This window comes from Carlito syrichta, unplaced genomic scaffold (genome assembly GCF_000164805.1).
Source record: "Carlito syrichta isolate Samal-C Ts95f unplaced genomic scaffold, Tarsius_syrichta-2.0.1 Scaffold304018, whole genome shotgun sequence".
NCBI classification, from domain to species: Eukaryota; Metazoa; Chordata; class Mammalia; order Primates; family Tarsiidae; genus Carlito; species Carlito syrichta.
In genome coordinates this window covers 241894-260499 of record NW_007248114.1, presented here as the reverse complement: position 1 = coordinate 260499, position 18606 = coordinate 241894, and the positions used below count along the sequence as shown (strand labels likewise).

The window sequence follows — 18606 nt, the reverse complement described above, 5'->3', positions numbered from 1 at the left end:
TAATACAAATGAGTCCCTAAATATGTTAATTCCCACCAGCAATTAAGTTTTGTAGTTCACAAGGTGATATCCCTCTGACTGTGCTGCTCAGAAAATGATTCAAGAAATGAAAGTTGGGTTTTGCATCAAATGATAGTAATGGATTATAACCTATTGAATAAAATAAGAATCCACGAGCCTATAGTGACAATAAGGAAATAAACAAGTAAATGAATAAAAGGATTGGGGAAAACTCTTTCTTACAGGAGAATAAAGAATGGAGTTTAGAGAGTATCATTTTGCTACCATTGTAGTAATAATTGATTTGGGCAAGAATCATCAATGGATGCTAACACTTTTGGGTTAAAGAAACAAGATATTTGCATAGCCTCAAAGTACCTCCTACCAACTACTTAACAATTACAAAGGCAAAAATAGTAACTTTCCAGAGAAGAAACTGGCCAACAACACTTTAACCAATTGATCAAAGTTAACATCACCAGTAACGCCACCAACCGATTCCTTGTGCCTCTAATGCAATGCCTTGAGAAGAACAACTTATATGGTGTCACTGCTAAAAATGCATAGGCTGAATCTTATCATCAGAAAACTACAAATAAGGGCTATTCTATAAAATGACTGGCCTGAACTTTATTAAAATGTCAGTGTTGGCTTGGTAGCTCACAAATCCCAGCATTTTGGGAGGCAGAGGTGAGAGAATTGCCTGAGCCCAGGGGGCTGAGACCAGCCTGAGCAACTTGGTGAGACCTCATCTCTACAATAAATTTTTTAAAAAAATTAACTGGGTATGATGGCACATGTCTGTGGTTCCAGCTATTTGGAAGGCTGAGGTGGAAAGATGGCCTGAGCCCAGCAGATGGAGGATGTGGTGGCCGTGAGTGTCCCACTGCACTCCAGCCTGAGTGACACAGTGAGACTCCACTCAAAAAAAAAAAAAAAATCAATTTCAACCAGGAATAGTGACTCACACCTGTAATCCTAGCACTTTGGGAGACTGAAGCAGGAGAATTGCATGAGCCCTACAAAAAAACCCAAAAATTAGTCAAGTGTGGTGGCATGTGCTTGTAGTCTCAGCTTCTTTGGAGGCTGAGTCAGGAGGATCACTTGAGCCCAGGAGTTCAAGGCTGTGGTAAGCTGTAATTGTACCACTGTACTCCAGCCTGGACAACAGAGTGAGACCTTGACTTAAAAATAAATAAATAAATAAATAAATAAATAGCAAAATAAAATAAAATGTTAAAGACAAAGAATGGCCAAGGAACTGTCCCAGATTAAAGGAGACTGAAGACACGTGACAAAAGAGACTGTGTTTGATTCTGGATTAGCTCCTTGAGTCATGGGAAGAGGGACAATATATGGAACATTACTGGGACAATTTGGTGAAATTTGAATAAAGTCTGTACATTAGATAATAGTATTGTAGTGATGGTAAATTTTCTGATATTGATCATTGGACTACGGTCATGTCAGTGAATGTCCATGCTCTTGGAAATACACACCAAAATATTTCAAAGTAAATTTGCATCATATCTGAAAATTACTCAGTGGAGGGAGGAAGCGTATATAATATGTATATGCAAATTGTTCTTATAGGATTCAGGAAGAAACATATATGTGTGTATACATGGAAGGGATAATGACAAAGTAAAATGTAGCAAATGTCTACAAATGATGAATCTGGGAGAAGGGCAGATGAGAGTTTTTATACTTTTAACTTTTATGTAAGCTTCAAATAATTTCAAGATCAAAATTTTTTTTGTAAAATTGATTTTTGACCTAGACCTCCAAAGTATCCATGTTCATAGTCTTTGTAAGTCATTGTTTTAAAATTATCTAAAAATTGCTGTCTTCAAAAAGTTTCTAGTTTCTAGCTTCCCTGGCTTTTAGCTTAGCTTCCTAGCTGTTCCTGTTTCATTTATCACCCTCTCTTTTGAGAAAACTTCTTATTATTTTAAGTTATTATTAACAGCTAGTCTTATTAAGTACCTACTACATACCAGACCTTGTGTATATTATCTCATTTGCACCTCACAAAAATCCTCTGAAATGTTAGTCCTTTTATACAAACAAGAAAACTGGGGTTCTGAGAAGCTAAATAATGTGCATAAATTCAAACAGCTGAAAACTATCAAACCCAAACTGAGCCCAGATTTGTCTGACTCTGAATTTCACGTTCTTATCATTCCTGCTGCTGCTTTCCTTGGAGTCTTGAAAAATAGGTACCATTTAAAATTTCACTCTGCTATTTCTTACATTTAAAAAAAATTGTGTATTGATTGATGGGAGTCTTAGAAAATACGGAAAGAAAATCACCAGTCTTTGGAGACTGAAAATTAGTTAGTTGAAACTAAGTCTTCATTATAGCAATCTTTGTGTTTCTCAGGCACTTTACCTTTTATCTAGCACTTCCTCCTTTCCTGTGTGTTTCTAAGCAAAAGTCCAGTCATCTACAGAGATGATGGGAAGTCAGTTTTTTGTTTTGTTTTGTTTTTGAGTTAAAGTCTTACTCTTCACTCTATAACCCAGTGCAGTGGCCCAACCAGGCTCACTGCAGGCTCTACCTCCTGGACTTAGGCAATCCTTCCGCCTCAGCCTCCCAAATAACTGACTAATTTTTTTATTTTTATAGAGATGAGGTCTCACTATGTTGCCTAGGCTGGTTTTGAACTTCTGGGATCAAGCAAATCTCCTGCCTCAACCTCCCAAAATACTGGGATTACAGGCTTGAGTCATCATGCCCAGCCAGAAAGTCAGTTTAGATGTCCAAGTAGCCTTGTGATTGTAAGACTGAACTCACAGTTGAACTTCACAATGCTTGCCTGTTAAAATGGGGAGGAATCACTACCTTTATCCTACAAATACGGAATCTGATGTTCACTGAGTTTAGTACTTCCCCAAGAGGCCAGTTACAACACCTAACCTTGGTACTTCTATCCCCTTGCTAAGGAGTGAGAGGTTGTGCTGAGTTGCTCTATAAATTTTTTTTCATTCATTCACATCACTTGTCTCAAGCAGTGTAATGTCTCATGCGTGTATTTATCATTCGGTTAGCAAGCAATGTTGACAACTGAGAAGCAAATATTAGCATTGCCTTGATTTATCTTAAAGCAGTCATACATTTTAAAAAATAGCCAATGACTTAAATATATCTACTTCTTTTGGTAAAGATTAGTCAATTGCTTCATAATAGGTACCTTGTAACCATATAATAAGCAGACATCTATTTTTGGAATCCATTTTAAATAATCATTTAGCATAGCAGGTTATTTACATCTGGTTCACATGCCTCTTTCAGAAACTGAATTATACTTCTGCTCTTGACTGAGATGTGGGGGAGCATAAACAGGATGGCATCATTAGAAAAAGAGAAAGAAGAACCCAAAGTTGTCATGAAGAAATGACTCAGAAAGTGCAGTAGGGTCAGGTGCTGCATCTTATGGGCATCTCTGGGAGAAAGGAAGGGATCCAATCATGAAAGCAGCTGTCACCTGGTCCCTTTCTTTTCCTTTCTTCTCTGTTTTTTGTTTTGTTGTTATTTTGTGTTTTTTTTTCTCTGTCACCTAGGTTGGGGTGCAGTGGCATGATCACAACAATCCTGGCTCATGGCAGCCTCGACTTTCTGGGCTCAGGTGATCCTTCCATATCAGCACCCCGAGTAGATGGGACTACAGGCACGTGCCACCATGCCCAGCTAATTTTTTGATTTTTTTGTAGAGATGAGGTTTTGCTATGTTGTCTAGGCTGGTCTCAAACTCCTGGGCTCAAGCAATTTGCCCGCCTCAGCCTCCCAAAGTGCTGGGATTACAAGCATGGGTCACTGTGCCCAACCTTTTGTCACTTATTGATTCAGTTTTTCCTTTCAAAGTCCCGATTTCTTGATACTTCCTCTTTCAAAAGGAATGATGACTTTTTCTAGAAATTGATAGTGATTTTTTTAACAGCTTCATTGATGTAAAATTCATATACCATAAGATTTACTCATCTTAACTGTACAGTTGGAGTTTTAGTACCTCCATACACTTCTGCAACCATCACTATGACTCGGTTTTGGAACACTTCCACCAACCCCTGAAAGTTCTCTCAGCTTCTTTTGCCTCAGGTAGACTCTTGAATTGACTGTAGAATTTTTTGCTTTTGCCAGTATGTTACCCCAGTGACATACCAGCTGATCTGTGGGTCACTTGTCTTGGAGAGTTTGTCTCAGTCTAGCTTGTGGAGATGACATAGCTTTGTAACCATGATACCTGTTGGTTTCTAGTTGGCATTTGGCCTTCATGAGAAATGCCTTGGTGCAAACTGAGATGTCCTTACTAATGTCATTCAGAAATCACAGATGTCTCATATGTATCCTATCATTAGTACCGGTCTTTTAGAATTACCTATGTGTGTTCTGAATTAAATAGAGGATTTGGCTAAATAGAAGGAGAAAAACACCATAGGGTTAAAGAAATAACATCCAACTAGCACATTCTCAGTTTTAAATTTTCATGGTTGGTGTCCTACAACTCAAGCATGTACGAATGCTCACATACTCTCTTGTTTTCCATAGAAAAGCCCTGGTCTGGTCTCATCCTTGCAGGGGTTTCCTTTGCCTTTGGTCAAACCTGCAGATCTAAAAGTCAGAAGTAAAAAGCATATATGTAATGTGAACTCGTTGGTTTTCCTTTTATTATCCAAAGGAGCACATGGAGTAGGGGGTAGACCTGAGTATCCTTTTAAAGAAGATTTAAGAAAAAAGCTAATTTGTAAACCCCTTGGCATAGCTCTAAAAAAAGAATCTGGTAGAAAAAGCAGGATACAAAATTTAGCATGCAGTATGCTCCAATTATTATGCTTTCTGTGGAAAGGGAAGAGTTGAAGAAAATGAAACACAACAAAATTCTCCTGGTAGTTGTCTTTGAGTCACTTAAATAGTATGGTTCTTCTTTCCACCCCCTTCTCCAGCCCCAACTTCTTTCTGCTTTTCTGTATTTCCCTAATACAGGAGAATTCTTTATGCTTGTAAAAACTAAAAATAATCTAATGAATCCTATTTCTATTTCCTTTAATGGGTCTCAGTATGCTTAACTCTAACAGTCAATATTAGCATTCTTTCTAGCTGACTAATCAGTTTGCCCCGTTGCTTTAAGGGTGTTAATCAATACCTCCAGCACCTTTACTCTGAACTAGTTACTTTGGAGACTCATACCTGGCAGGTGCTGAAAAGAGGTAGGCCAGTTGCTGGGTTACTGGGATCCTTACCCTAGTATACCTAGCCTTACAGTCTCCAAGGGGAATTGTTGAAATTTGAGAAAAGAGGCTAGCTAATTCAAGCTAATCAAACTCACAAGAAAGTATAAACCAGAATGGCAGTTTATAAAAATACAATGAGAAGGAGAGCTGTCACCTGGACTGGACTTTCCAAACATTGTCCCAGCAATTTTACTACTTCTGCCACTTTTAGTACCATGAGCAGCATTTTAGTGCCTGCCACATAGGCCTGCTATGTGACAGATATCCTTCATTGCCCATTCTCCAAGTGGCCCTCCAAGGTTGATTTCTATCATTTATTCTTAAGAGTCAGGTTATCTCTAAGTTTTCCAGGGAGCTGCTAGTTTCCTCCCCTGGATTGCAATCATATTCTGGCTTTTTTTTCTGGTCCAATCAGAGCCTGAGACCTAGTGGGGTGAGAGGGGATCTTTTGATCCCTTGATTTATTTTTATCCACTTCAGCTCCCTTTCCCTCTCAGTGCTCCTGTCCAAAAACTGCCTGCTGATTTGATGGGCTACCTTCTAATTTAAACAGACACAAGGTGGTCAGTGGCAGTGGCTCATAGCATCCACCAAGGCCCAATGTACCTGTATCACAGTATGCATAACAGAGCATATGAAATCTTATACTCATCATTTCAAAGGACCCAGGTATGTATTTAACTGGAACTTAGTGCTGCACAGCCAGGGAGAAGGCAGCAGTTTTCATTGTATGAAGAAATTAGAAAGAGAAACAGTTGTAGCTTTCAGGGTTCTGTGCCAAGAAGCTCAGAATGGTAGAGTTTGTTCAACTCTTAGTCAAGGTGCTTGGGATTCCTTCCAGAGAGATCCCATTGTTCCCGTTTGATTATATGAATGGCAGGGCAGGTGTGGACACCTAGTATGACAGCCAGGGCCTCCTGCAGCAAAGTGAGGAGCAATCATGGCAGATTCACCATTTGCCTAAGAGTTTAAACCTTTCTGGGATTTAACACACAAAACGAATATTAGCTCTGCTGGAATTTTCAGAAAGATCAGGTGAGAAGTCAATAATTTATAGAATAGAAATATTTTTCAAAGCTCCAGCAGTTCCATGCAACAGCATTCAAAGATAAGTTTGCTGTTTTATATGGAATTTCTTGCTTATTAAATATGTCATTTGGTGAACCTTAGAATATGTATCAGTTATAGTACATACTACAGGAGTACAGTCCCATCAATAAATGTTTTGCAAATGAAAATAACGAAGTTGTTACATAGCTCAGAACTCATAATAGGGACTTCATCAGGGAATCTGGATTGTTCTGATTATATTTATGACACCTAATACATTACTTATTGAAAATTTCATTTCTTCTATGCAAGACATAATATAAACAAATATATAAATATAGGTGCTACCCAGCAGAGTTATCTTTTATAATCTTGTATATGAACTCTCTCTTCCCTCCACTCCCAATTCTAGGCAACTTCAAATGTCCAAAGTTTCAGAAAATAATTCTGCATTTTATGAATAAGAAACAAATATATTTTCTCTAAAAAAAAATACAATGCAGAAAAAATTATGTTACTGACCACCACTCAGTCCTACCTCTCCATAGACTATTTATGTATACTTTCAGAACTTTCTATTTATGTACACAGTTTTATTTTATTTTAATTATCAAAGCTTTTATGTATCTTATTTTTTTTATTTTATTATTTTATTTTATTTTGAGTTGGCGTCTCATTCTGTTACCCAGGCTGGAGGGCAGTGGCACATTCCTGGTCACTGCAGCCTCGACCTGCTGGGCTCAGGCAATCCTTCCACCTCAGCCTTCCAAGTAGCTGGAACTACAGGCACATGCCACCATGCCTGGCTATATTTTTAAATTTTAGATTCAAGGGGTACTTGTGTAGGTTTGTTGCATGGGTATATTGCGTGATGGTGAGGTTTGAGCCTATCACCCAAATAGTGAGCATGATACTCAATGGGTAATTTTTCAACCCTTGCCCTCCTTGTTTTCTCCCCTTTTTTGAAGTCCCTAGTGTCTGTTGTTCCGTCGTTATACCCCAATGTACCCAGTGTTTATTTAGTTCCTAGTTATAAGTGAGAACGTGCAGTATTTGGTTTTCTGTTTCTGTGTTAATTCACTAATTCACTTCCAACTGTATCCATGTTTCTGCAAAGGACATGATTTCATTCTTTTTTTTAATAATTGTATAGTATTCCATGAGGTATATTCATATACATGGTTTTATATAGTTTTTTGTTTTTTTTTTAACATTCCTGGTGTCATACTCTGTTTTGTTCTGCAATTTGTCCTGGGATCTTTCTATGTTGGCATATTGTTTTTAACTGCAACACAGTATTCCATTCCATAGCTATGCTAGAATGTATTAACCATTCATGTAATAACTGACATTTATATCACTTTCCATTTTCCCACCATTATTAACATTTCCTGTAATGAACATCCCTATATATGCCTCTTTGTATTTCTCTAGAGAAGATATCAAAGGCTGGAATTACCCTGTTAAAGAATAAGGATGAGCCGGGCTCAGTGGCTCAGCCTGTAATCCCACGCCTTTGGGAGGCTGAGGTGGGTGGATTGCCTGAGCCCGCGGGTTTGAGACCCGCCTGGGCGGCGAGACCTCATCTCTACAATAAATCAAAAAATCAGTCGGGCATGGTAGTGCGTGCCTGTAATTCTAGCTACTTGGAAGGCTGAGGCGGAAGGATCGCCGGAGCCCAGCAGGTCGAGGCTGCGGTGGTCGGGAGTGGCCACTGCACTCCAGTCTGGGCGACGGAGTGAGACTCCAACTCAAAAAAAAAAAAAAAAAAAGAATAAGGATATTTTGTATTTTAAATAGATACTGTCAAATTATCCGTCAACATTTTAATACCACTTTAAACCCCTACCAGCAGTTATATTGCAAAGTTAAGGCTTTGGGTCCAGTGGAGCACCTGCTATTAAAATGGAAATTACTCTGGCAGGGGCTTAAAACCTGAAAATTTTAGGATTAGTTTTGCTGGAAACTGGGAAGAGGGCAGGTCCTTGGGACTTCCTGGGAAGCCAGAAAGTGACCCAAAGACACAAGACACTAAGAGGTGTAGGAGTCGGGTGGTCAAAAACATGATAACAGAGAGGTGCAAGATAACTTGCAACTGGGGAAGGGCTGGTGAAGCTGGAAAATCACCCATAGGCTCGACTTAGAGGGTATGGGGGAGGGGGATGTTTTGTATCCCTTTGTCCCTCATAGCGCCTACTCTATCCTGCCTAACCTACTCCTTTAATTTCTCCAAGAGCCTGACTTTAGGTGAACTTCTTGTTTTATGACTCTTCTTAGGCCATGTGTGTGTCAGCCTTAGGGGAAACTGATGGCAGGACAGAGATCTCAGCCTAAATCAGCTCTTGGCCAAATTCTTTCCTGATAGATAATGATCATTTCTAAGACCACAGAGGCAAAAGCAGAGCAAAACTACTCACCCCAGTCACATTCCTAGTGGTCATCTATTTCACATGTACATTTAATGAACAATCTGAAAAAGTTTACCTGTCTCAAAGCATTTTACAATCTTAGAATCCTGGACAAACATTTGTTTTGTTCCAGAGAAATTTGTTTACCTATTACAGAAAAAGAGGAAGAAGGAAAATTATTTCACAATCTGGTACATATGTTTTACTCTCTAATGTTTAATTCATTTAATGAGAGAGTTGAATTTGATAAATTGTCAGATAATTTTAAGAGAAGTCTACATTTTTCTACCAACTCGGCATCTTTTTTCTTCCTTCTCTCTCTCTTTTTTCCATATCATTAGTGCAACTGATTGTTCAGTCAAAGCTTCTTCTAAGGCAAGGGCTCCCAAGCTTTGCTGAACATCAGAATCACCTAGTGATCTTTTAAAAATCCCTATATCCAGTTATTGCGCCATATAAATTAAACAGAATGCCTGAGGATGGGAGCTAGGCATCAGTAGTTTAAACTAGTGATCTACTAAATAAGAGGAAAAAAAAATAGGAGTTTAGAAAAATCTAATTTCTGGGAGGTATAAGACAATGATACAGTTATTAATAAATATTTCAAATACTCTAAGTCTTTTCCTTTGATCAAAGATGTCTATGGTACAATAGACCTATTGAATAATAACTTTCAAAGTGAGATGCAATACTAATAAAATTTGCCAAATTGAGACTTTACGGTGGATATTTGGTTATCAAATTACTTACTGAGTACAGGCAGAACATAAACTAGAGTGCTTTCTTGATTATTCGTTAGAAGCTTGTACGTGGTTCAGTGATAGCATAGGCATGTTTATGAGCCTAAGGAAGGTCTCCTCAAGGAAATGTAGACAGACCCCTTAGTAACCATTAGGGAGCATGTAGGAGAGCCTCATTAAGGATTTAAAGGAATTAGAGTTATTTTTGAGCCTTGTGGGCAGGGAGAAGTAACCAGAGAGAACCTTATCTGCACCTGCATTTGTCTACCCATTTGTGCACTACATATTACTTTTACTGCTCATTCATACTTCTTTACTACTTTTTAAATTCTAGAGAATGCCACAAAACTTAAACTTCCTCTTCTCAGCTGCTTTGGGATTTGCTTACCATCCAGATAAAAGATCAAGCCTGTTTATTGCCTATTGCCAGACCTATAAGCCAAGTGAGTCAGTGCCTGTACCCTTCAAGAATGCATACAAACCCCAGAGCTGCTCTCTGCTGCAGAGTGGGGGAGGGGGCTGTTTGCCCTTCTTTCTCTGGGGAAGTAACTCATCCAAACTGCCTTCCTTGCTAAACTGCTTCATATAGCTTTGAGAAGGACCAAGTGAAATTGGTTTTTTCACTACATCTGAATGCACTGCAAGAGTGTTCTGCTGCTGTTCGTTTTTTAGTGTTTTCTTTCTTTCTTGTTGGGTCTTTAAAGAGCAATCGTTAATGCTCTTCCAACACACCGATTGGGTGTCTGCCGTCTTTGGAAGTCTTCAGTCTGGGGCAGTAGCTGTTTCCCCTTTTTCCTGCTAGCCCATCCTCCTCTCTGGACTGAAGTTACCTGCTAAGGCAATGGTATATGCTTTGACCCTTCCTGATCTAAAGGGAATAGAATTGCCTGACAGTTCTAGGGTAATCCTTTGGGAGAACTAGCCTTGGGCACTGTCCAGCTGAAGTTGTGTTTTGACAATGCATCTTGGTCTGTTGAGGTGAGTCTTCACAAAAGTCAAGCAAGCAACTGAAATACAGATTGTGTGATTTTTGCTGTATTTTTCTCTTACCCTTCTCTCTCTTGCGTGCGTTCTTATCTAATCTAGTTTATCAATTCTTTTGTGAACACTCCCTTTACCCTTCTTACTTTGCACTGTCACTGTAGTGGCACAATCTTAGTTTTCAAAATATACTTAAGGATACAAAGAGAGAACAAGTTTATCTCTAGAGAAACATAGTGTTTCAGCCTTATGACTTCTAAGTGTAGAATTGCACTTTAAGACTTGACTGTTTTGAATTTGATGCAGGACTAATCTGAACCTTTGACTTGGCCTATTTCTGTTTTTATTGTTGTTGTTGGATGGAGGCATTGCAAAAGCTTTAGTGTTTTTGAAGGTATGGTTGAACCTTGTTAAAAGAAAAATTTCTGAAGGAAACCATGTGGCTGATCATTCTGTGTAATTTTTTATCTTGTCTAGGTAGGTAGGTGTCTTTTTTATTTACCTAAGAATTGAACCCTTTGGCTTAAGAAGAACATTCCATAGTGAAGAATCTCATCAGCACCTAGTAGTCCCATGACTCACTTCACTTTGTGTCAGCTTTTATCATTGTTGACAAGCTTAGTGTGTCTTTCTGTCTGAACCTGCCTATAGATTGCTGCAATCTTTCCATTGTCTTTTAGGACTACCAACCAGACTCCCAGAAATCATGCTGGTAGGATCCCAGTCCTTTTCACCAGGAGGGCCCAATGGGATCATTAGAAGCCAGTCCTTTGCGGGTTTCAGCGGCCTTCAGGAAAGAAGATCCAGGCAAGTACTGTGTGGTTCTCCCCTGGGATGCAGCTTGAGAAGGAAGCAAGTTCTGATTCTCTGAAGGAGGGTCTCTGTGCATGCAGCCTCACCCAAACACGCACACATGCACACAAACGCTATTTTAATCTCTTTTTCATGGGAGGGATATACCAAAAATTAAGCGGTGTTGTTTGTTTTCTATCACTTAGAATTCCTCTTGCAAAGAAGGCGGCTATGGATTTAGGCTGAGCTAATGATACATGTATTGACCTTTCCCTATCCCCACCCCACCCATTTTTGAATCACATTTTCCATTAAATTCAGATTTGGGGGGTCATGTTGAGTATAAAATCATGCAGTGGATAAAGACTGTGCCTCTGCAGACTGATCCCAGGGTACGAATGTCATTCAGACAGGGGTTGTCAAAGTTAGTCTTCTAGTTTCCTTGGAATCTCCTCTCATCTAAAACAGGACTTAGAGGAACTTAAGAAAGAAAAACAGATAGTGAAGACCTGCAGTGAAGTTTGTCTTCAGTTTTTCTGAAATCATAAAGGTCTTACCCTCAGAGGGATCCTATGTGCTTTAATCTGTATTGTTCAATTTGGTGCACATGATGATGACAAAGGACTATAACTAATACCTAACCTGAGAGGGGTACAGCAGTCATCCACATGCCTTGGCACTCTTGGCTTTCCTGCTGATAGCTGGGTCAGTGAGTAGCCTGGCCCTGGATCTCCTAAGCAGATCAGTATTCTGGTCTTAGTTGTCAGGTGTCTATCTTTTCACTGCAAACTGCATTCCTGCCACTAACAGAGATGCTGAATTTTGATAAGCTATACTCAGTGACAATTTACTCTATGAAAATAAAGCTTTATAAAAAGCCATGTGTGCTTTTTTAAAACTTTAATGTCATATAGAATTAACCATTTGACATGCTGATGCCTCCTTATCAAAAAGGATTCATTCATACCCTGGTTGAATGTAAAACATCTACCCGATATTGTATAGCGCACTTTTTAAAAAAATTTTGGATTATATCCCTCTGCCTATTCAGAATGTTTACCTGGAATTGTTTGTCCCTGGCTTCCTATAATGTTTTAGTGGAGCAAAACATTTTCACTCAGAGTGCACATTACCTGAATCCAAACTGGGTAGCCTGTGTCCAACAAAGCTTTCAGACTTCAACAGTTAACAAATCTAATACTGAAACTAAATGTAGGTTGGCTCAGATCTGTTAAGATACAAGGGAACATTACCTTTGAAAAGAACACTAATATGAACACTATATTAGATGATTTAAAAGACATTTCTTTGGTTAAATCCTTTTGGATGCCCGAGACTCACGGTTTCTTCTGTTCTTTTTTTCTCTCCATAGGTGTAACTCATTCATTGAAAATTCCTCTGCTGTCAAGAAGCCTCAGGCCAAACTGAAGAAAATGCACAATTTAGGGCACAAAAACAACAACCCCCCAAAAGAACCTCAGCCTAAAAGGGTGGAAGAAGTCTACAGGGCCTTGAAAAATGGATTAGAGTAAGAACACTGAGCTTGATACTGCACTTTATGGAAGAATGGGAGAGTCAGAGAAAAGCTGGTCTCGGGGGATCATTTTTAAAATGTCTATTTTTGTAGGAGACATTTTATTCTTGTACCAACAATTAGGGAAGCTTTAAATGAGTCACAAAGATATAAAATGCATTGATTTCATATCATATCCATTACACTGAAGGATTTCACTTAAAAAATGGTGAACTGGCATACCCATTCTAGAGATGGCTGAAGAAGTGTTCTGAAACCTACCTGAGTATATTATAGGATTGTGTGCCCAAAATAAGACTTTTCTAGCATGCAATGAGACATCCCCAGCCAACGTTACATTTAACTAGATAGAATTCTGTGCACCCAGACCCAGGCTGACTCCATAGGCATCTTGCCCCTTCACTTCACTCCCCATTGTTTTTTCTTTTCTGGGCTTTAAGCCTCACAGGGGGTTCTCATTTTTGACCAGCTGGATAGTATCAGATGCAACTGCTAGAGCTATTAACATATTGAAAGACTGGGAAAATACAAGCCTCCTTTTCCCTTCCTAACAACAGAGCAAGGTTCAGATTCTTAATCCCCTTTGAGAAAAAAAAAAAAAAGGTCAGCAATAGCACCAGATTGCACATAACTGGCAGAGTTCATAATTATGTCTTGCCTTATCTTTACAGTGAATATCTGGAGGTTCACCAGACGGAGCTGGACAAGCTGACGGCTCAGTTAAAAGATATGAAAAGAAACTCTCGACTGGTAGGTACCATCCATTAGCATGTTAATACAGTGTTCTTTTTTTGGCTATCTTCTTTTACTGGTTGGGGCAGGAGAAAAAGCTTTAAGAAAAGTAGACCCAAGGTGCAAAATACTATCTGCATGCTGATGTGTATTGTATTAATGCTTTATTCTTAATAGTTTTCAGCGTTTTCCAAGCATGTTTATTATACAGATAAACTTTATAATCGGGAAAAAAAAAAATGTTTCAATGTCCTATACCCCTCTTGCCAATAATGTAAGAAAATGAAAAGTTGAAATTTTTCCTTTTTTTTGAGTTGGAGTCTCACTTTGTTGCCCAGGCTGGAGTGCAGTGGCATACTCATGGCCACCACAGCCTCAACCTGCTGGGCTCAGGCGATTCTTCCATCTTACCCTTCCAAGTTGCTAGAACTACAGGCATTCATCACCACACCCGGTTAATTTTTTGATTTATTGTAGAAAGGTGGTCTCACCACGTTGTCCAGGGTGGTCTTTAATCCACAGACTCAGGCAATCCTCTCACCTCCCTCTGCCAAAGTGCTGGGATTATAGGCGTGAGCCACCACACCTGGCCGACGAAAAGTTGAAGTTTTTCTAGCATATAGTTAGTACATGCAGAATTTGGAGCCAAGAACTTTTACTTTATCTCCAGTTTTTAAAAAATATATAAGAGGTCAATAAAATCAGAGAAGGAAAAAAAGACTCAAAGATGTCACCAATGTGAGAAGTTAAAAGAGTCTTTCAACCAGTTCTCTTACATATGTATGGCAAACTTTCTCTATTCTAATAAATTTCTGAGGACTTGTGTGGTTGAAGAGGTGGTTATAATATCTACACTATTTTAAATGATTTTTTTCAGTTCTAAGTGATCTTATACCTTAAAGTTTCAAGGCATCAGAAAGCCCAAGAAAAGTCTACATTTACCTTGGAGGTGCAGCTATACATTCATAGCTGTTATCTTTTAAAAGACATGCTAAAATGCTAAAATGTGTATATTGTTGTCCTTTTCAAAGGCTTGAAAATTAAAGGCTTTATCTAGATGAAAAGATTTTATATTTGACTGATGTTAAGATATAAATTGCCCCCATCCATGTGAAACTCCTTGTGGGATGGCCTTCAGAGCTTTTGAATGACCTTGACCATCCTTAATGGCTGGAAATGTTCCTCCCTGGAGAACAATGGTGAACAGACGTAGGGCTTCTGCCAAGACCTCATGTTCCATAAAAATCCTTCAGATGGGGGACGTGGGGATGGTGCACCAATTATGCTGTGATATTGTGAGCTCACAGGAAATGAGCTTGCTTTAAAAACAATTTGTGAAAAGCATATTACCATCCTCAAGAACTCTTCTTAAATACCAATTATATTTGTTTAAACAGTAAGTATTTTTAAACACACATACCACTGCTGCATTTTATGTTAACACCATTTATCTAAAAAAATTTTTTTAAATGAACATGAATTTAAAAGCCCTTCAATATATAGGAGAAAAGACCTCAAAGTAAGTCAAAACCTTAAAGCTTCGAAGGGGCAGAGAGGACTAGATGCAATTCTGAAAACACAGAGTATGAATAAATATTGGTTCTTAAAAGTACTTTTACTAGCCGGGCTCGGTGGCTCAGCCTGTAATCCTGGGCTTTGGGAAGCTGAGGTGAGTGGATTGCCTGAGCCCGTGGGTTTGAGACCCGCCTGGGCAACTAGGTGAGACCTCATCTCTACAATAAATCAAAAACATTAGCCGGGTGTGGTGGCGCACGCCTGTAGTTCCAGCTACTCGGAAGGCTGAGGCGGAAGGATCGCCAGAGCCCAGCAGGTCGAGGCTGCGATGGCCGGGAGTGGCCACTGCACTCCAGTCTGAGCGACAGAGTGAGACTCCAACTCAAAAAAAAAAAAAAGCACTTTTACTGGTATTTAAAATAATTCAGATTTTAACTCTTTTAAAGCAAATATCAATAATTCAGTGGAACTTTGTAGGGCTGATTATTGTGTCACAGATAATGTAGAAATATGAATTAAATCATTCTATTAAGATAGGTAACATTTTAGAGGATGATGTTTTAATATGGATTCCCTTTTTTCTTTATTTTAGGGTGTTCTGTATGAACTAGACAAGGTGAGTCATCCTGTGTTGGGGGGTTTTAAACAATAAAACTGCATTCTGGTGTAGAAGTCAGTGAGAGACTCTCTTAGGGACACTGAAATATGAGAGAACTGATGATTGTTCTAATCCTGGAAAAATGTATGCTTTTGTCTAATAAGGATGATGAATAAGTACTATGATCTATAGATTCAATAAAGGTCACTTTCATAAAAATGCCACTGGGTTATAGCAATTCTCAGTGTTTGGAGAAGTTTAGGAACTTCCCAAAGGTTTGGAGGCCCTTCCCCATGTTGTCTCTGAATATAAACTACCAGACTTCATCAGATCTAATTCATCATTGATTGGAAAATGCACTATTCTTTTATGTACCACTAAGAAAAAAAAATGATTCTAATTAACTCTGACAGTTCCTTCTTTTCACTTAAAATTTGTATTTTATACTCACAGAAAAGTCTCTTAGGCCTATTTAGAGAGAAAACTCTCTTAGGCCTTTTTTCTTTCTTTTTTCTTATTTATGAATGATGCTGTACTTTTTCCATGTACACAATAATTTTATTTCAATGCTGAATCACAGTATATTCTTTTTGAAGACATTTTAAAGGGCAATTAAATTAAATGCATATAATATTTATAACTCAAAGAGATGGCGCATGAACAGCCTTGATTATCTTTAAGCATGTACAGGCAGCTGTTGGCCACTTGGCCAGTTGCAATTGTAAAATGCACCCCAATTTCAGGTACACTAAAATGTGAAGGGGAAAAAAGCCTATCTTAGAAGATAAAATATATTATTATGAAGAAATTTTAAAATACTCCAGTATGATACTGTTCTGCTAGAAATCTAATGAATTCCATTGGATTGGCTTCCCTTGATGTTAAACACAAGGATTCCAATAACTAACTCAAGTTCATTTCTCAGAATATTTGTACAACATTTAAAAAATACTTCCCAGACTCATATTAGAAAATCTCTAAAATAGCATCAAAGATAGAAGGAAAGAGAAAATGCATAGGATTTTCTGGTACTTTTGGGTATGGCATAACAAGGAAAATATTCTCATAAGCCTAAATCATTTGAACTGTAAATGACAGAACTTTTTCAAACTTCTTTTAATTCCAGCAAATTAAAACGATTGAAAGATACATGAGACGCCTGGAGTTTCACATTAGCAAGGTAATTGAAATTCCTGTTGTCATTGCCTGTTTTTCAGCTTTCAGTTGCTAATCGATATACCTTTGGCCTGAGCGTAGTATCTAGTCCATGGAAAATTTCCTATCTAATTGACTCCTAAGATGATTAGCAATTAAGTCCTCAAACAGTCACTAGCGATAGAGGAAAAGCAAAGGTGGGAAGCCTGAGGGTCTAGCACAGTTTGGACTTGACTTCAGTTCTGTAAATATATATTAAGTGCGAAGTGGCATGCATTGTGCCTGTTGGAGGGCTAATAGTCTCAGGGTAATGTGGTTAGAGAAAAGATTAGGTCAAACTAGTCCAACAAAACACTTCATACTTGTCTAACTTTGCACTCTGGTTCTCATCCAACTTGGTGCCCCGTAAATGTCTTCATGAAGGCCTTATAAGTACTGAAAGACGACTGTGCATGTGTCACACTAAATCTTTTTTTTGGTTTGAGTTGTAGTCTCACTCTGTCACCCAGGCTGGAGTGCAGTGGCATGATCACGACAATCATAGCTTATGGCAGCCCTGTCCTTCTGGGCTCAGGCGATCCTTTCCTTGGGATCTCAGCATCCCAAGTAACTGGAACTACAAACATGCGCCACTATGCTTAGCTAATTTTTTGATTTTTTGTAAAGACGAGGTGTTGCTATGTGGCCCAGGCTGGTCTCGAATTCCTGGGCTCAAGCAATCCATCTGCCTCCACCTCCCATAGTACTGGGATTACAGGTGTGAGCCACTGCATCCAGACTTCCCTAAATCTCCCTCATGCTCTTGGTTCCTTCTACTCTTCCTCATATGGCATAGTTTCCAGGTGCCTTTTCATCCCCATTTCTCCTAGACATGTGCTAGTGTGTCAGCATCCCTGACATCCAGCCCTAAACCCTATGAATAGTTCTCTGGTGGGCCAACGAGGCTGGGGGTAGTGGGCCTATCACCCCTTGTTGTGAGTTACTGATGCCACCTAGAGAAGATTTCCTCTTGGGGGCAGCTACATCATACTGTTAGCAATTTCTGTTTCCATGTACACTCTCTTAAGTTCTAATCCCAGCTCTAATTATTTCTGCTACATACTCACTGACTATATCATCTATGTGAACGTTGGCTTTCCACTCTGTAAAATGGGGTGAGGAGGTACATGCATTCAATCTAGATGATCCTAAGAATATTTTCCAGTTTAAGATTTTATGATAAGCCGGGCCCGGTGGCTCAGCCTGTAATCCCGCACCTTTAGGAGGCTGAGGTGAGTGGATTGCCTGAGCCCGTGGGTTCGAGACCCGCCTGGGCAGCGAGACCTCATCTCTACAATAAATCAAAAAATCAGCCGGGTGTCGTAGCGCATGCCTGTAATTCTGGCTACTCAGAAGGCTGAGGCAGAAGGATCACCGGAGCCCAGCGGGTCGAGGCTGCGGTGGCCAGGAGCAGCCACTGCACTCCAGTCTGGGCGACAGAGTGAGACTCCAACTCAAAAAAAAAAAAAAAAAAAATTTTATGATAATGTATACGTATGTGTGCATATGTCCATGCTTCTGTCTTACTATGTTCCCACTGTGAAAGATAGTTATTACCCAGGCAAGTGTGAAATTGCTCCCATTTCTGCCAAACTCAATAAATCAAACAATGACATCCATCAGAAGGAATTATGTGGCAGGCAAACTTTGACAAATTATTCTGTTTAGTTAAAAAAAAAAAAAAAAAAAGCAAGAAAATAATCAGTATTAGGTGAGGGTGTATTGTTCCATCTTATATCCATGGTTGTTAGGAACAACAATCCTAATGGTTTTTTGTTTTTTGTTTTTTGTTTTTTTGAGTTGGAGTCTCACTCTGTCGCCCAGACTGGA

At 39.0% G+C, this 18606-nt stretch overlaps 1 protein-coding gene across 1 annotated transcript in view; it reads left to right on the top strand.

Annotated features, from left to right (window-relative positions):
- The window catches only part of RIPOR2 (RHO family interacting cell polarization regulator 2), a 90292-nt gene that overhangs the window by 21359 nt on the left and 50327 nt on the right, over nt 1–18606 (top strand). Inside the window, exons 2-6 of the mRNA XM_008059391.1 lie at nt 11092–11218; nt 12576–12731; nt 13409–13487; nt 15577–15600; nt 16709–16762. Of these exons, the coding sequence (XP_008057582.1) occupies nt 11118–11218; nt 12576–12731; nt 13409–13487; nt 15577–15600; nt 16709–16762 (414 nt within the window). The 5' untranslated portion in view covers nt 11092–11117. The remainder of the gene's footprint in view (nt 1–11091; nt 11219–12575; nt 12732–13408; nt 13488–15576; nt 15601–16708; nt 16763–18606) is intronic.